Source organism: Telmatherina bonti, assembly GCF_933228915.1.
Source record: "Telmatherina bonti genome assembly, chromosome: 6".
NCBI lineage: Eukaryota > Metazoa > Chordata > Actinopteri > Atheriniformes > Telmatherinidae > Telmatherina > Telmatherina bonti.
Genome location: NC_136624.1, coordinates 32,604,365 through 32,622,139, shown reverse-complemented (window position 1 = coordinate 32,622,139; position 17,775 = coordinate 32,604,365). Strand labels below are relative to the sequence as shown.

Below are 17,775 nucleotides of genomic sequence, written 5' to 3'. Positions count from 1 at the left end.
TGTCCTGTAGATACAGGTTTAATTCTGTTGTCATTGTCTGTATAAACGCTGGATAATTTAGCATACCAGTGTTTAATTTCCATAACGTGTTTCTATGTCTGGCATCCAAATGAAGACTTAAGTAAATTCCAGAATGGTCAGAGAAGTCTCTTTGACCAAGTCTGCATTCTTTTATTCTGTTTAGATCAGTTTTATACATTAAAATATAATCTATCCTTGAGTGGAGGGAGTGGCGTGCAGAATAAAATGTGAATCCTGGGACTGATCCATGCACAGACCTCCACACATCCATAAGGCCTAAGTCTAAAAGCACTTTGTTTACACGTTTTTCTATAGGAGTACGCTTTCTTCCTGTATTTGTAGTATCTAGTTGTGGATTTAATAACAGATTAAAATCTCCTGCACAAATCAAACACCCATGAGATTCTGTGATAATGAGATCAAACACCTTTTTGTAGAAACCCATACTGCTCCCAGGTGGTGCGTACACGTTCAACAACGTAGCATCTTTTTGGTCAATTTTACATTTCACTAGTATAAATCTACCTTCATTATCCCTTAATTCAGATATGAATTCAAATTTGACTCTGTTTGAAATTAAGATAGCCACTCCTTGTTTTTTTCCACTTCTATGAGACGAGTAATAAGTATTTTTGAACCCCATTCTTTTTAGTTTGTCGTGTTCCATGTTAGACAGATGAGTTTCCTGCCAGTATGCTATATCTACTTTTTCTTTTTTCATTTTTACAACCAATTTGCTCCTTTTAATAGGATTATTTAACCCATTAACATTTAATGACAGTACGTTATATTTCTTAAAAGACATAAGTAAACAATTGAGACCTAAATGTCACCCCTGACCTCAAAATAACAACATTAAAACATGAACTCATTGAACAAAAAAACAATAGAACACAGAACTGGGTTTCCACTACGGAGGATGCAATATTGTCCTACGAAGGTGAGGGGGCAGGCCACAAGGTGGGGGCCCTCGTTTGGGTAAATGTCAGAGAGAAAAAAGAAAATAAAAAAGAAAAATGGGTAAACAGGGATACAAAAAAATGGAGACCTCCAATCTGAGAATAGAGGCACTAGCCCGTTAACGACAATGAATTAAAACGGGTTACGTCATTATACCTGAGGTGTGAATAGTTCTGGAAATTTCTCACCGCAGTATGGTTCTTCAGTTCAGTATTTAGGAATCTTCTGTTGAATCTTCTGGTGTCCTGCGGAACTGATTCAACCTCTCTCGGACACTTTTGTGGAAATTCTCGCGGTGTGTAGTCTGCGTCTCCCACGGCAGGAGTTGCTTCAGCGTCTCCTCAGTCACGGCCTGTGCGGTGCTGGTCTTCACGACGGTGATCCGGTCCACGGCGATGCCTCTTTTCTGCAGGTCATCCGCACCTTGAGTGGCACTATTGTAGAGGATGCTTCCAGAGTCAAAGAAAACGCGCATCTTGCTGAGTGGGGTCTGGAAACATATCCCCTTAGCCTTCAGTGCTCTTTTGATAGGGATGTATTCTTTTCTTCTCTTCTGCACATCCAATGCATAGTCATGATCGAAGTACACTTGCTTGTTGTTGATGTGTATTGGCCTCTTCCATGCAGCGCGAAGCACTGCTTCTTTCACGGTGAAGCGGAGGAAGTAGACGACTATAGACCATAGACCGAGGGGGGGCTGTTGCGGGGGGCTTCAAGCCTAACGCCCGGTGGGCGCGTTCAATGCCGAGATTATAATCCTGGCCCAGGTCGTTCTCAAATTCTCTTTTAATCAGATTTTCAATAAAGGCAATCATAGATGTGCCCTCCGAGTCCTCCGCCACTCCGTAGATCCGGATATTGTTGCGCCTGGCACGCCCCTCCATCTCGGAGACCTTCTCTTGCAGTTTATGTTGGTTTTGCATCAGCTGAATAAGTGCATCCTTCACTCCAATATCCCATCGCTCAGTTTCCGCCATGTTATCCTCGATCTGTTTCATGCGTTCCTCAGCGTGATCCACTCGCTTAGCGGACTCCTGCAACTTTAGATGTACCTCTTTAGTGAACTCGTCCATTTGTCTTTTCATATCCTCATGAAATGCTGAGCGAAAATCTTGCAAGTCAGTCTTTAACTCGGCTCGGAGAGTGGCCATTTCAGCAGTCATGACCTCGCTCATGGCACCTCGGATCAGATCTAGGCTAACCGCGTGGTCGCCATGTTGCTCTGATGTTAGCTCCGTTGTGTTAGCCGACGCTTCTTTTTCCATTTCACTGCCGGGATTGTTTTGTAGTCTGTATTTTGCTTTCTTAGTTTTACCCCCACTCATTACTGCTGCGGGTTAACACTATTTTTGTAGGATTTAATTCTCGAGTCTGGAGTCTCGAGTGCCGGAGCTCAGTTCTTATGCGTGCATGTCTGGGAACGGCCCAATGCTTATTATTTCTGAACAATGCTGAACATGTATTTCAAATTCATAAATGTCTTCAGATACAGAACATCATTCCTGCCAGCAGCCATCAGCCTCCGGAACAAGACCTCCTCAAATTAATAATTATATACTACAAAATTGAATTTCCCTTTGGGGATTAATAAAGTCTTTTTCATTTCATTTCATTCAAATTACAAGCAATATCTCACCATTGAAATGAATTACACATGTTTTCTTATGACCACCTTTAAACAAAAACTTGATTTGTTAGTAAAATCTTACCCCATTAAGACATTTAAATTTCCATGATAATTTAAGATTAGTTAATGATCTGTCTGCTTTTACATCGACAAATCTTACACTTTAGGACAATGTCTCCAATATAACTTTTCAAGAAGAGAAAAAAAAAAAGAAAAAGCCAAGGAACTGGGATTTTCAAGAAGACCAGCTGGGAAACAACTATCAGTGATTTTAAGGATTACAGTCAAAGCCAGATTATCCAATGGACATTATGGGCAAAGGGCCAGGGGCCCACGCCCACTTGGGGCCCATGTGAGGCCCAGGTAGGAAAAACACCAGGACTTTGGACATAAAACAAAATGCATATAAAAGCCAGATAGTTACACCACAGTGTCTAGTGTATTGCTATGGGTAGTACTGGCCGAAAGATGTTAGAAATGTTGTTTCACAGTGTATCATTCACAATTTTCACAATGCTGCAGTGGGGAAGGGGGCCCCTGAAACACTCTGGGCCCAGGGGCCTGCGCACTTTTAATCCGGCCCTGATTACAGTGATTAATTTTTTTTTTCACTTCACAACTCCAGAAAGATGGTTAGAAGAACATAAATTTGATTGTTTCAATGCTGTTTATGTTTGCTGCGCTTCCAGAGGAGATAAAAGAATAACTGAAGATAAGCTTCACTGTCTGGACTCCTAACAAAGGTCTGATAACCATCTGCAGATTTTAACAGGACAAGCACTTGCCAAACACACTGTAAGCATCTATAATTAGGTGACGACCAAAACAAAACTCTAACAATAGAGTCTCAATTTTAATTTTGTTAGCCAGTAATAAATTCAACTTCTTTGTGTTATTATATTAAAAAATAAAAAAAATACTAAAATGTCACAAAGAGCTTAATGATGCTCCAATCAGTTGGTCGCGGGATGCAGCTAAATCTTGCCAAGTGTCCACTTGTGCCAAACTGAATTAATCTGACAGAATTCACAAAGCAAAGTGTAAACCAGGCGCAAGGTGGAGAAATATGTCTGCAAACCAGCAGAAGATTTTGTTGTCCAAAAGTAAAGCTGCATCCATGATTTTAAAATGGAAGAAGCTTCTTGCCTTACACCATTTCTTAGATCTGGACTCACAGAAAAATGAGCCAACATCGTGGATGACACACCTTGTTCATGCAGGTGACCACCAAGCAACTAGTCACTAAGGATTAGAGAGACAAGACATAAGGATTAGCGTAAGAGCAGCACTCAAACACTCCAAACTTTGTAGTAGAGTGAGCATGCAGAGGTTATTCCTGCAACAGCCAGCTGGGAATCTGCTCACAGTACCTTACAATAGCTCTTAACCATATAGGAAGCAAAGTCTGAACTCCAGTCACCCAGCCGCATCATTCTGTAATGCGCTGAAGCGGCCCAGAGAGAAAACCTTTTCTAAATGGCCAAAGGACTGCTGGATTGAAGATTTATAAGCTAACAACACAATGACACTTCCGATGCGGCTTCTGAACCTGAACCTGGATTCACATCGTTAGGGCCACTTTCTATCAAACCTGGTAGAGTTGGAATATATTATGGAAAGAATAACAGAAGAAAGAAAGGCCATTAAATCTTCCAGGATCATTTCCAGGAAGACTTTGGGCCATCATGACACTTCTCAAGCTTTTACCTTTAAAAAAAAAAGATGTTCTGATCCAGTCAGGTGTTTCCTGCATTGATTATAAGTGACTATTTATCTGCCTGTTTGCCTCAGCAGCTGTGTGTTGTAACAGAACCACTGCTCTGTGTCAGCAGACTGCCTCCCAGTGACAAACAGAGTGTGAATGGTTTCCATTTTTAGCTATGGTAAACAGAACCCCATCTGCATCTGTATTGCAACAGACAGTCTTGTGTCCCCTGGACAACCTTTCAAACCACTCAGTAAGTATGAAGGTATTCACAACACCCTGCTGTGGCACTAACTACTGGAACAGCACTGACCTCAATATACCCTCTACTGGGAGTTGTTTAAAGCATCTCAGTGCTTGTTGTGAATTTCTTACACTCCTTGGTGACTCAGTTCCTGACCAGACATTTTTCAGTGGTGTTTTTATTATAGTTTCCAAAAATATTTTGGAGTCAAAGTCAGTACGGACACTGGGACAGAAAACTGCGTACATTACTTATCCCAGTAAAAACAGAAAGGTAAAGTTGTAAAAAAAAAAAAGCTGTTAGAGACCTATCTTTCAATTATGCTGTAAATTTTTAAAGCATATATATGTATCTATCAGGACTGTAGCTGCAATTAGTCTGTGTCCCACTCTGATCTGATTGTAATAGAGCTATAACAGATATGCAATATTGTGAAAAGGTTTTAGGCTCTATTAGTTAAGTAAGGAATGCCATTAATAGGCACCTTAATGAGCTGCAGGACTGTGTTTCATTATATGACACTTTTCTAGTCAGACAGTATATTTGATTTTAATTACTTGCAGTTAAAAATGTTTGGTTTCTTTGACCTAATCTTACATAAAATGCAAAGCTGTCAACATTTCAAACCCTTTCACTGGATGAATTAATATAAAAAGTCTCCAGCTTCAGCACCTCTGACCAGTCTTAGAATAATTTTGATAATACTGAGCATTTTAATTTTATGGCCAAAAAGACGTTTCCTTTTTTAAAGAGCTGACTGCATGCATTTTCTTTTTGGAACTCATTTATTATTTTGCTTAATATCCCAGTAGCTAAATAACGCATGCAACTGTGACAAGTGAACTTTCCCATTTTCCTCACAACTCTGATGTAACTGGATGTCTTCCAGCAAAATGTCACAAGAGAGATCAGCCTCTGGTCAAGTGTTATTCACCCTTTTTGAAAAAAACATAGAAGATATGTAAACATGACGCGAAATTACATTAGTGACGACTTACAAAGATTTTGGACTTTTTTTTGTCAGCTGATTGCATATACTGTAAACCTGTCAAAACAGAAAGGTTTTTAAGCTGATGCATGCATTATATATTCCAGATAATGAAATATGATCTTGATCGGGCCAAATATAAAATATTGCAGGAACAGACGTTTTCATCTAATACAAACGATTATGAGTTATCATCTTTGACAGCTTTTCCCTGCTGAGTGTATTAGCCATGGAAAAAAAGCTAAGTGGAAGACACATTTTTTGCACAAACTGAGGAGCATTTGTTATTTTTAGCAAGCAAATGACTGATCTCAATGACAGGGATCTTACATTTAGTGTGCTCTTCTTACTATTCTTACATGCTGTGACTAGTTTTTTTTTATTATAAAAATCAGTGTGTAGTTGTCAAAGTGATTTAAAAAAAAAAACCTGCCAGGACAGAGAGGATCTTTACAGTGACTGTCATGTTCATTTATGCCCTAATATGAAGCGACTTTGTAACAAAGAAGAACTGCATCTACAGGAGGTCACTGCTGATGTGGGTTTAGTTTCCTTTGTGTGGATGATTCTTTTTTTATGTTTGGATCTTCTTCTAGAGGTCTGGGAGCTTGGAGATTCTTCTGAGAATTTGAGCTTTAACTGGGATTGTGCAGCTCTAGATAGAGATCTCTGATGTTATTCACGGGATCTGTTGCAGCTCCCAGTTTGGAGTCTCTGATTACGACTGGCATCCCTAATCCTTTCACTTGTCACATCTTTTAAATTTCCTCTTTCAGCCCTTAGTTGTGTATTTTAGCTTCTTGTGTTCTTTTGTCTTGATACTGGCATCACTCGGGATCCTACATCAATCATTACTTCCTTCATCTGCAGTTTCTCAACCATCACAATGCCATTACCAGTGTATTAGTCTAGACCTGGAAAGATTTATCTGTAACTCTCCAACATCTTTAAAAGGTATCTCCCAGTTTGCCTCAGAGGCCTCTGTGCAAATCCTGCAGCTTAGGTCACTTCATGCAGATTCCAGCCTCTATTGCTCTCAAACAATTAAACTAAAAGCTATGAAAAAGCAGCTTTTCTAGTTTATTTCTGTGAAGCAAAGCAAGTGGATGAAAAAGAACAGAACCCCCCCCCCCCAAAAAAAAAGAAGTTTCCACTGCCTGTCCATCTGTGGCTCATTAACTGAGCGTGTGTATGTAGTTTTGACTTTTTTTTTTTTTTTTTTTTTTTTTTTTTAAACTTAAGAACTGATCTTTAACTTGGTTTGGAGAATTATTTTCCACTACTACAGCTACAGAAACTGAACTTTGACTCATGTACAACCCTTACCTGCTCTACTCATGATGACACAGCATAAAAACAAACAATTCTCTGAATCCTCTCCAGCTGCGAGCACCAGTGTTTACTTAAGATCATCTCACCAAAAATGAGCACGCTTGCAAAAAAAAAAAAAAAAAAAAAAAAAAAAGCACCAGCTATTTGTGGAGCTCTTCCTCATGTGGCTGGAAACTGGCAGATCTGATTGTCTTATGCTCTCTGAGACAATTTATTAAAGTAAAAACTGATTGTTTTTTGTGCTTGTCATGTTTTTTTTTTTTTATCTTTAGTACAAAATGTTTGAATGGAAAAATGCATTTGCTGGATTTCTTTTTGATGCCTACAAAAGTTTACTATATGAAAACCATTTATCAACACAAGTAAACCAGATTATAAATACTCTGTACCTCTGTGGAGGGATAAGGATCCCCCATAATGTCTCATTCTGATTCAACTTCCTTTCCACTGTCAACAAATCCAAACTGCCACACGTAATAAATCAGGCCAGTAGGGTAAGATAACCAGAACAACCCAACTCCTTCAATCCAAACTGCACTGGCACTTAGTGGCGAGGAAAGCCACCCACTACACTACTTCTTCATTATACTACCATCAGACAGATGCGATTGAACCACACTGGCCTGGAAAAACGATTCACAAAAAAATCTTTCATGCCATCTGTAATAAATGGTCTAAATAAAATAAAACAGGCTACAAGTAAATGTTCAAATGGTTTTTAAATGTGCTGGAGATGTTAAAGCCATATTTCTGTTCTGTTATAAACAATAAGGTTGTCTTGAATCTTAAACATAATAATAGGCTTGTAGTTATGACAAGTTGCTTCGGCTGCTGCACATATGACACAACCTGTTATTGTTGTAATACTTGTTTTACTCACATCTGTTCCTGCTGTTTAAAGTTTTTTTTTTTTTTTTTATGTGTATTTGATCAGAAGTATACATATCCCAGCGCCGTCAGGAGAAACTATAAGCCACCAGCAACAATAACTCTCTCGTAGGTGTTGAGACAAAATTATGTCTAGGTGAATAATGCCATTTAAAAACACACTCTTGGAAGAATTTTAATTAATTGTTGCTTTAAATTAAGTCAGATTAGTACAAAAATTCTGCATTTACATACAGTTGTACACATTCCATCTCACATACCAAAACATTAAATGTTTCTCACTTATCTTAGAAAATGAAAAGGAAATGCTGGTTTTTAGTTACTTTTAGTGATTACATCCCCTTAAAGCAATGAACAGAAATAACTGTAAATAATAAACATAAAATATCTTATAATCTGACAGCTGTAACTGTAACAAAAACATAGGACACTATCAATATAGATCAAATAGGTTGTTAATTTGACCTTAACGTAATGGGACAGTTTTACAAAAACACAGATTTTGCAGCACTGAAGCAAACAGCAAATAGCTTTCAACAAAAAATATTGTCAGCACTGAAAGTACGGGTCACAAAACAGAGAGAAAGATGTTTCTGACAGAAACCGTAAAGTCCAGAACATCTATATTTATACATAACAGCACACAAAACGTAAAACTGCAAAACCCAGAAGCTCAGAGAGTGGGGCAGTAAAAAGGAACGTTAATAGTGGTTTATGTCGACAGATTTGTTGACGATGTTTTGGTGGGAGCTTTGAATTTTCTCCCACTTTGCTATTTTGCTTTCAGGCTATACAGCAGATTCAACAGATTAAATGCAAAATTTTCAACACAAAAAAATCCATTTAGATGTCAACAGGAAAACCAGTTTGGAGGCTGAAACCTGGAAAAATTGGAGATTTATAAAACTAATTTAAACTAGGACTAGAATTGTTAATTGTTCAATTGAGCAAATATCTGTAAATATAATTGATAAGACTTTTTCAGGACTTCATAGTTTAGTGTTTTCATCGTAAATTAAGCTAAATACTTGATATATATTCGAGTAACTAATCAGCATGGTTTTACAAACTGGAGGCGAGAGCACTTGGAAGAAATATGTTTAAATAAACAAATAACTGAAGAATAAAAATAATTTAAGATGAATAATCGAAGGTACACAGAAAACAAGCCTAAGGGAAGAAGTGAACTATTCATGATATGCCACAGTTTCACATTTTCAAATGTCTTATGCAGGCTTGTTGTGTTTGCTGTGCTTCTCAAATCAAAATTGAAATGTGGCTTACATAAGGTAATCTGGGGAAATCAGTCATCCTTCAGAAAGGAATTAATTGTGGTATTACTGGGAGGATATCTTTGATCTGATAACAAAATCAGCAAAACATTCAAAGAGGGAAGTATGATGCTGGATTATCCTGAGAGGCCACAACTCCTCTTCAGAAGCATCTTGTGCTTTTAAAAGAAAAATTACATTTAAAAAAAAAACCCCAAAAAAAACAAACTAATAGTAATCTCTCCCAGTTCTACGTTAACTTGGCTCAGTTTAGAGGAAGGGCCGAACATCCTGTGCCGATTATAAAAATTTCTGTCTTGCTAAAACTAGTAAACTTTTTTTTTTTTTTTAACCGAAAGGAATAATTCTTCATGTGTAGATGTAACAGAAGACTGATTACATTTCATTTCAATTTACTCTCATAATTCCCTCCTCACATGTCTCTTCTTTCTCTCTTTGCTCTGGTCTCTTCATAAAACTGTGTACCTCATTGTTCCCTCAAGCCGTGCCTGTGGGCAGAAAAATCAAGCCATCGCTTACAGTTTTCCATAAACAAACTTAAAGGAAAATGTGGCAGTTTTTCAGACGCTTTCAACTCGAGATGAATAATACTTGCATGAAAAGTATGCGGTCTTTAAAAATGAGTGAGTTTGACAGCTGTACCTACCCTCTTCTTCACCAGTAAGCACCAGTGCCTGGAGGATATCTGAAAGGGAGACTATTCCTTTCACCACTTCCTGCTCATCAACTACCACCAGTCTGTGGACCTGAAGGACAGAGTGACCCATTATCCATGTTGCTCGAAGCTTCTTTCAGTACTATTTATACCATGACCAAAGAAATAAGAAAAGATACAGAAGAGGAATAATGTAGAAGCTGTATTTGATCCTATATTTAGGAGGCAAACAGGCTCCAAATGAATATAAAAGTTATATTATTTAACTATGATCTCCTCTTAGCTGCTAAAAAAAGGAGACTTGGCATTGCACTACATCCTACAGGCCATGGTGACCCAGAACTTCCAATAAGTGCAATGCCCAGACAGGAGGAAATCAATCAATCGCGTCCCCTTTTCTGCACAATTTGTTGCTGAGGCTTAGTTGCAAGATTCACATTACAAAATAAATGAATCAACAAAACTATACCAACTACTACAGTAGACACGGTGAAAACTAGCATGCTGACAGGAGGATCACGTTTAGATTACTGATGATTAGATCTGGAGCCGAACCACAACAGAGGACCACCGTCAGGTCATTTAGCACAGAATTAAATGACAATTAAACACCTAACGATAACAGGCAAAAGTTTAGGGTGTTAGTTTGTTTTGCCCTGTGTAAAAAGGGGTTTGCGTTCACTTCTCACCTCGGCCTCCACAAGCCTGTTGATAATAGCCTCCAGGGTTTCATGTCTGTTGCAGGTCAACACTCCCTCAAAGTACTGAGAACGGTGTTGCAAGGCTTTGGTCACTGTAATATCCAGGTTGTTGTAGGTCTTCTCCGCTGCCAGGTTCTGTGCAAAGACAAACCCTTAATAATGCATAATATTTAATAATGTAATGTTCTTCATTAATCCTATTTACAGGAAAATGTCTGAAACTAACAATCTTCAACATTAAACTTTGGATCTCGAGCTTTAGTGGCAAGAAAAGTGTCAAAAATAAAAGACTAAAAAAAGAGCATGGAGAAGCTGCTTTGAACTTACTATAACATCGAATTTGGAGTATATATCCACCACGTGTCCTGCGAGACAGAGACAGCACATAATATGCTATTTAACATATCTCTGGATATTAATGCAAAACTGATGGTTTTGCAGGTACGTGATTCCAACTCACGCACCTTTATCATCCACAACAGGAAGCGCAGACACTCGCTGTTCCACAAAAATACCCAGCGCTGTGTACAGGGGTGTATCTGTACGGACCATGGCTATCTTTTGGAATGTCCCGATATTCAGTTCCTCTAGAGTTTTACTCAAGAATGAGGGTTTTGGCATCTCTGATATCTGAAAACAGAAAATAGTAAGCAATTAATGACAAGAAGAGGCAAATTTAAAACCATTTTTTCTTTTAAAACAGATTCTACTTTCTACAAATATAAAAAAAATTGTTGTGGTATATTCATATAGCAACAAAAGGGAAGAACCGCCAAGAGGGACTTACAAAAAGCTTCAAAAACTTGAGAATCCTCTTGTGTGTGAGAATGTACAGTGTGTTCCCTGTCAGAGGATCAATTACAGGCAATCTGTGGATCTTGTTCCTCACCAGAGATGATACCGCATCATACAAACTAAGACAAACGATATAAATAAGTTCAAAGAGACCTGCGTCAATAAAGTTCTTTGGAGGCAGCATGCTGTAGGAAAATACCAGAAACACACAGAAAGATTCTAATACTTGGTTGTCAGTAGTTTGTTCTGCAGAATTAATCATGAAACAAACAGTTCTACTTCAACATGCGTGAAAAAAGCTACAAGAACATTTAGAAACAGCAATTTTTAACCATGTAAGCAATGACGAATAAATGTAGACCCTTTTAATTACTATGTGTACTCACCTAGCATTGGGAGATATGCTAACCAAGGGCTTGAAAGAGTCTTGGAGGTACACCTCTAATGTAAAAAAAAAAAAAATAAATAAGAGGGGAAAAAAAACTGTTCACAATGACAAATAGTAAATAATACGTAGAGAGGCAAGTGCTCTTCAATACAGCTATCACAGGCTTGAGTTTTGGTCTGGGGCCTTTTTGGCTGCATGTCATCCGTCTGTCCAGGTTCTTTCAAACAGAGACCACTAATGCCAAAACAAAAAATGCTCCTGTATTTAGTAAACATTCTCACCTCTCCATGTTTCAATTTTGTGTTCTTCCAACTCATATATCTGAACCTGAATGATTACAATAAGAGAAAGGGTTAAGGAACTAATACAGAAATAAAAAATAAGGCAGTAAAGTGGTTAACATCTTAGACTAGCAACATGACTTTCTTGTACAAGACTTACACACTACATCTACTTAAGGAACATGTGCATCTTACCAGTGGAGACTTGTAATAGCGATGAAGAATGTTAATGAAGTCTGTAATGGTCAGCATACCTGCAGAATAAAAATAAATGCATTAAATTTAGGTAAACTTTTTTGTTATCTTTACTCGGAGAAAAACACAGACAAATGGAAACGGTTCTTACCAACAAAGCACTGCTTCTTACTGTCCCACAGAGGTGCTGCTCGTACCCCATTGGAGACTAGAGCAAAGAAAGCCTTTTTCACCTGGAAGATAAACAAAAGGGATTCAGTTTAATATAACAGGAGAAAAATATGCCATAAAAACATGTTTTATTTGAAGCTTTTGTTTTACCTGAAGTGACGTGTCAAACACTACTAATTTGGAACTGGTAGGTACAAGGTCATAACAACGGTGGGACTTCATAAACCTGGTGTAGACATTGTGCTCTGGGTCTGAGGAAATGGAAGAGAAACCAATGAAGACAATCTCTCGCCAACAGTAGTTGTGGCGGATTTGAACAAATCATTTACCTTCAACGATCGGGTCCTTTTTGCTCTCAAGATCATCAATACCAACTGGAATCTGAAAAACATATAAAATTAATAAATAAAAAATAACATTAAGGTTCAGTTAGGGTAATTACATTTCTATAATTTGGCTAAAAGAAATGTTTGATAAGTAACTCATTATGTATAAATAAAAAGTCTAAATTGCAGGCAAAAAGTGAGAAAATTTGGAGTTACAACATTTAGTATTACTTGATTATATTCTGTGTTTACATCACAGTTAATTTAGCCTCAATTTGATTTTAAATCATTTAAATTTAAACACCTTTTGCAGTTCTCCTTAATATAAAAGCAATTTATCTTTTCAGGTTATATGACTCTGAATTTTCTCCTTTTAAACTCCGACAAGACAGAGGTTGTCATCTTCGGGCCTGAAAAACTTAGAACAAAACTATCTAATTATGTAATTAATCTGGATGGCATTAATCTGGCCTCCAGTACCACTGAGAAATCTTGGAGTCATTATTGACCAGGACTTGTCTTTTAGCTCACATTTAAAACAGGTTTCTCGAACCGCCTTCTTCCACCTGCATAATATTGCAAAAATTTGGGGCATCTTGTCTCAGAAAGATGCAGAAAAATTAGTCCATGCCTTTATTACTTCAAGACTGGATTACTACAATTCCTTATTTATGGGTTGTCCCAAATATGCCCTGAAAAGTCTCCAGCTGATCCAAAATGCTGCAGCGAGGGTTCTGATGAGGACTAGCAGGAGAGATCATATTTCAGAGAGTTTTAGCCTCTCTACACTGGCTCCCTGTTAAATCCAGGATAAAGTTTAAAATTTTTCTCCTCGCATATAAAGCTCTCCATGACCAAGCTCCGTTGTACATAAAAGATCTTCTAGTTCCATATATACTAAATAGAGCACTTCGCTCTGAGACTGCAGGTTTACTGGTGGTTCCCAGAGTCTCAAAGAGTACTATGGGAGGAAGGGCCTTTAGCTATCAGGCTCCTCTCTTATGGAACCAGCTCCCACTGTGGGTTCGGGAGGCAGACTCCCTCCACACCTTTAAGATCAAGCTGAAAACCTTCCTTTTTCATGATTCTTATAGTTAGGATATGAGCATCTCCTGAGTTGGAGTCTGCATGTACAGGACCCAACTGTCCAGGTTATGCTCATTGCTCTTATAGTTATGGGTGGTCTAGCCATCCATTACTTATGTAGCATTGGGAATGTCACCTGATGCACTGAGAAGTACCTCGCTCTATTTCTCTAATATATCAATGTATAAATATATGCCAATATTGCCGTCTCTAACTTTTTTCTCCTTTTTTTTTCCCCACAGGTCTTCCTGAATAAGTGAAATTGTACATGTTGATCTGCCTTTCCTGTCGTCTCCACCCCAACCAGTCGAGGCAGATGGGTGCCCTCCCTGAGCCGGTTTCTGACAGAGGTTTTCTTCCTGTTCAAGGGGAGTTTTTTCTTTCCCACTGTCGCCGTGTGCATGCTCAGGATGGGGGAATTGGATCGAGGTCATGACCCAATGCAATCAGTTGGTTTCTATTATATGTATGAATTGGCTTGAAATGATATGCATGTTGATTCGTGTATCTAAAGTGCCCTGGGACAACATTGTTGTGAAGTGGCGCTATACAAATCAAGTTGAATTGAATAGAATTGAATGTCAGGGTTTTTGTTTGTTTTACAAATTATTGACAAAATAACAGTTAGATTCACTATTAAAACACTACCAACCTATACACAGTATACCTGTAGTTTGTGAGCTGCTTGAAGTGTAAAATACATTTTAGGTGCAATGAAAATAAAGTCGTGTATTAGGCGCTCAAACCAAAAGTATCTGGTGAATTGTTAAAATAACCATATACTTATTATTATTATTATTTAATTGCTTAAATAACAAAAAAAAACAAAAACAAAAAAAAGCCGGTGTGCTGTGGGTTCCGGGTATGCTTCACCATTCAAGACTTTGTTGCATGTAGCTACTATTTTAAAGGCACAAGTCGACTGCCAATCCGACGTTTAAGTCCTCAGTGTTTTAGTCATAAACATCACATTGATTTAAAAGTATATGGCTGTCAGACTACACAGTTTGCTGTTGAAGTTCCGCACAAGCGAAGTCGCGGCACTTAGTAGAATATTATCAAGGATGTTAGCTTGTTAGCTAGCGTCACAATCTTGTTGACATTAACGAGTCGAGGTGACTTTCCTCTTTAGCTAAAGCTTGTAATTGACGTTAGTTACATTGAAGGGACCTTATGTGACATACTGCCACATTTTAGTAATAATTGCAGCTCTTCTATTGAGGATGAAGTCTCGGTTATATGTGCTTTCTTAAGTAAAAATGTACTGACAGGGAGCTCCCCCACTACAATGATGTATATGTAAGTATATCTCAAGGTAAAGCTCGCTAGTTAGCCGCTAACATTAGCATGTTTAGGAGTCGTAGCTTTGTTCATCAGGTGGACAGGCTTTATTTAGAGACTTGCAAATATAAATGAAGTTATAGAAAACATAACTTACACACTCCATTTTCCATTGGCTGGACTGCCTTCCTATGACTGGGTGCAAACAGACAAATCTTCCGAAGAAACTCAAAGCTACGGCAACAGAGTTACCGTAATGGCAGCTGTAATGCCGCATCGAACAGACCCGCACAAAGGGGACTAGGTTATAACTATGAAAGTTGTAAATATACAACCAATCTTTCCCAGCTGGCTTTACGGCTGAAATTATTTTATGTTTTACACATATATTGAAACATGAAAAAAGTGATTACTGACAAGCTTCAGGTATTTTCTCAGACAAAAATGAGAACATTTGGTAATGCCTTATCATAAATACTTTGGCAACATTGGGGAGTTGAAGCTTTTTCCTAATGGATTTAGATTCTAATCACTATATAAATAAAAAGAACAAAAGTAACAACCATATATAAAAAAAAAAATAAAGAGAAACTGGGTGTTTTTATTGGTTTATGAACAGTTTCACCACCAATCCAAAAGGCTTAGCTTGAACTGATAGAGTGGGAGTTCATTATCTAGATGGGATGCTGATCACGAGCCACATGCTACTAACAATCATGTGGGTCATTGAAGTTGTTATGGTCACATGTTGGTCGTTTATCCACCATGACTGAGACATATGGTCACATGGTGAAAACGTAAAGATATATAACATTTGAACTGCATGCATAGCTACTATTTGTATCTTATACCCTGATCGGTGATTATTGCTTTAGTTAAAATTAGATTCCTTCCTTCAATATTCTTCCAAACTTGTGTGAACTCTGCACAAAATGTCTACATTAGACAAGGCATGGCATAACTTAATTTGTATAGCGCCACTTCACAATAATGTTGTCACAGGGCACTTTACATACATGCACAAGACAATTCAGTGCTTTACAAAAAAAAAAAACAACATTAAAAGCATTACAGATTAATGTCTCAAAAAAAGTGTTCCTTGTGCTTGAGATGCAACTGAGTTTTGAGCCAAATATTTTTTTTTGTATGTGTCTAACCATGTGTTTGTGGAGTAGTCCTCCCAAAACAACATTTCTCAGATTATATTTACACGGTTTATTCTTATGGTAACTCAGTTTTTGTTGGGAAAGTTGTTGTGTCTTATGTGTAAAAATCCTTAGCTTTGGAGTGACTTCAGCTAAGACAATATTGTTGCAGCTTTTCCTTTGTAGACTTAAAGGCCTAGTTTGGAGCTCAGTGCTTTGCTTTGCACAAAATAAACTCTGAAGGTATGAGTAATCCCTCAAGAAGTTAACAAACTCAGATCTTCCTGCAAGTGAGAACAGAAAAAAAAATTACATGAACAAGAAGTGAAATACCCAGATGTGTTTGGAGCTACAGTGGGAAAAAAAGATTGTTGTGGTTTTTATATATTAATGTCATGGTGTCACTGTCATCTCAGAACATGAAGGATTTTTGGGGGGAATTACGGCGAAAGGCTCTTGTTGTGGAGACGGGACATTTCCCCATGCCCTCAAAGGTTTTGCAGATTGTTTAACCTCCTCCTCTAGTTTAAAAACACACCTGTCATGTTAACTCATCCTGGTCACTTGAATGACTGTTAGTCAAATTTGTTCTATGTTGGCTTGTTCAGGGTTTCCAGGTCCTTTCAGGTGTCTGGCCTGCAGACAGCGACCCGCAGCCTCGCTGCAGCCTTGAGCAGAATGAGGAAGAAGTAGAAAAATAAATGTATTTTATTACAAACAGACATATCTTCTTTTTTTAAAACATCTTTTTAAGATCATCATTATAAAAAGCACTAATTGCAATATTTCTTTTCAGGCTTATATATGAAATTTAACATTGTTTTATTTAAAAATAAATGTTGATATATGTGAATCAACTAAATCAAGTAAAATGAGGGAAATACACATTTTGTTGCAGGATAGTTGACCAAATACAACTTCATATTTTGTCCCTAATTCTGCACTATTTGGTTTAGACATTTTCATTTCTACGTAAGAAACAAAGTCTTAAAGAGCCAATTTAACTTGGTCACCAGGTTTTATTTTTGAGGAAAAAATATTTTAAATTCTACAGTATGCCTTAATTTACAAGAAATCCATTTTCTAAAAGGAAAATAGAAGAAATGTCATGTAAGTCTCAGAAACCCCACTGCAGCACTGCTGAAGGCCTTTGGGAGAAAGAAATCCCCAACCAATTTTTCTGTATCTCTCAGACAGGATATTGCTTACTTTGGCAATATTGCATAGGTGAAGTAAACTTTTATTAGTATGTACCAAGTAAGCACACAGTTTTAAAGTATTTGGAGAGACTGCGCCACTGCCCCGAATAGTGATAACATTTATGCCTTCACACATGAAACATATCACTGTTAATGGTATCTAACCTTTCATTACTATTAGCACCCTCCTTGTTGTTTCTGAGAGCCTATGTAACAGTGAATTTCTCCACTGTGAGATAAATAAAGTCTTATCTTATCTAACACGCAGGTCCTTAATTCCATATTTTGACTTCATTGAATGACAATAATGCTTAAACTTATGCAGCAGCAAGAGTCAGAAAACTCCCATCATACAGGCTTTCATAAACCCTCAGCTGAGCTGTTGTTGCTATACCTCTGATCTCAGGAAACATTGGATGGAGAAACTGTTTTAACAGTCACATGGACTAATTTGTGTGTTATCTGTGTATCTTCTATTCTATTCCATTCTACAGT

General features: G+C 37.7%; 1 protein-coding gene across 1 annotated transcript; it reads right to left on the bottom strand.

Moving 5' to 3' along the window:
• Positions 1-7,927: 7,927 nt before the first annotated feature.
• prkag1 (protein kinase, AMP-activated, gamma 1 non-catalytic subunit) lies at positions 7,928-15,212 on the bottom strand. The gene is made up of 13 exons (XM_079241746.1): positions 15,094-15,212; positions 12,573-12,624; positions 12,394-12,494; positions 12,224-12,305; positions 12,073-12,131; positions 11,878-11,923; positions 11,595-11,649; positions 11,201-11,327; positions 10,878-11,043; positions 10,741-10,778; positions 10,402-10,548; positions 9,704-9,803; positions 7,928-9,545 (listed from the first exon to the last, which is right to left on the bottom strand). The coding sequence occupies exons 1-13, from the start codon at positions 15,100-15,102 to the stop codon at positions 9,535-9,537; spliced, it is 993 nt and encodes a 330-aa protein (XP_079097872.1). The 5' UTR covers positions 15,103-15,212; the 3' UTR covers positions 7,928-9,534.
• Positions 15,213-17,775: the final 2,563 nt, after the last annotated feature.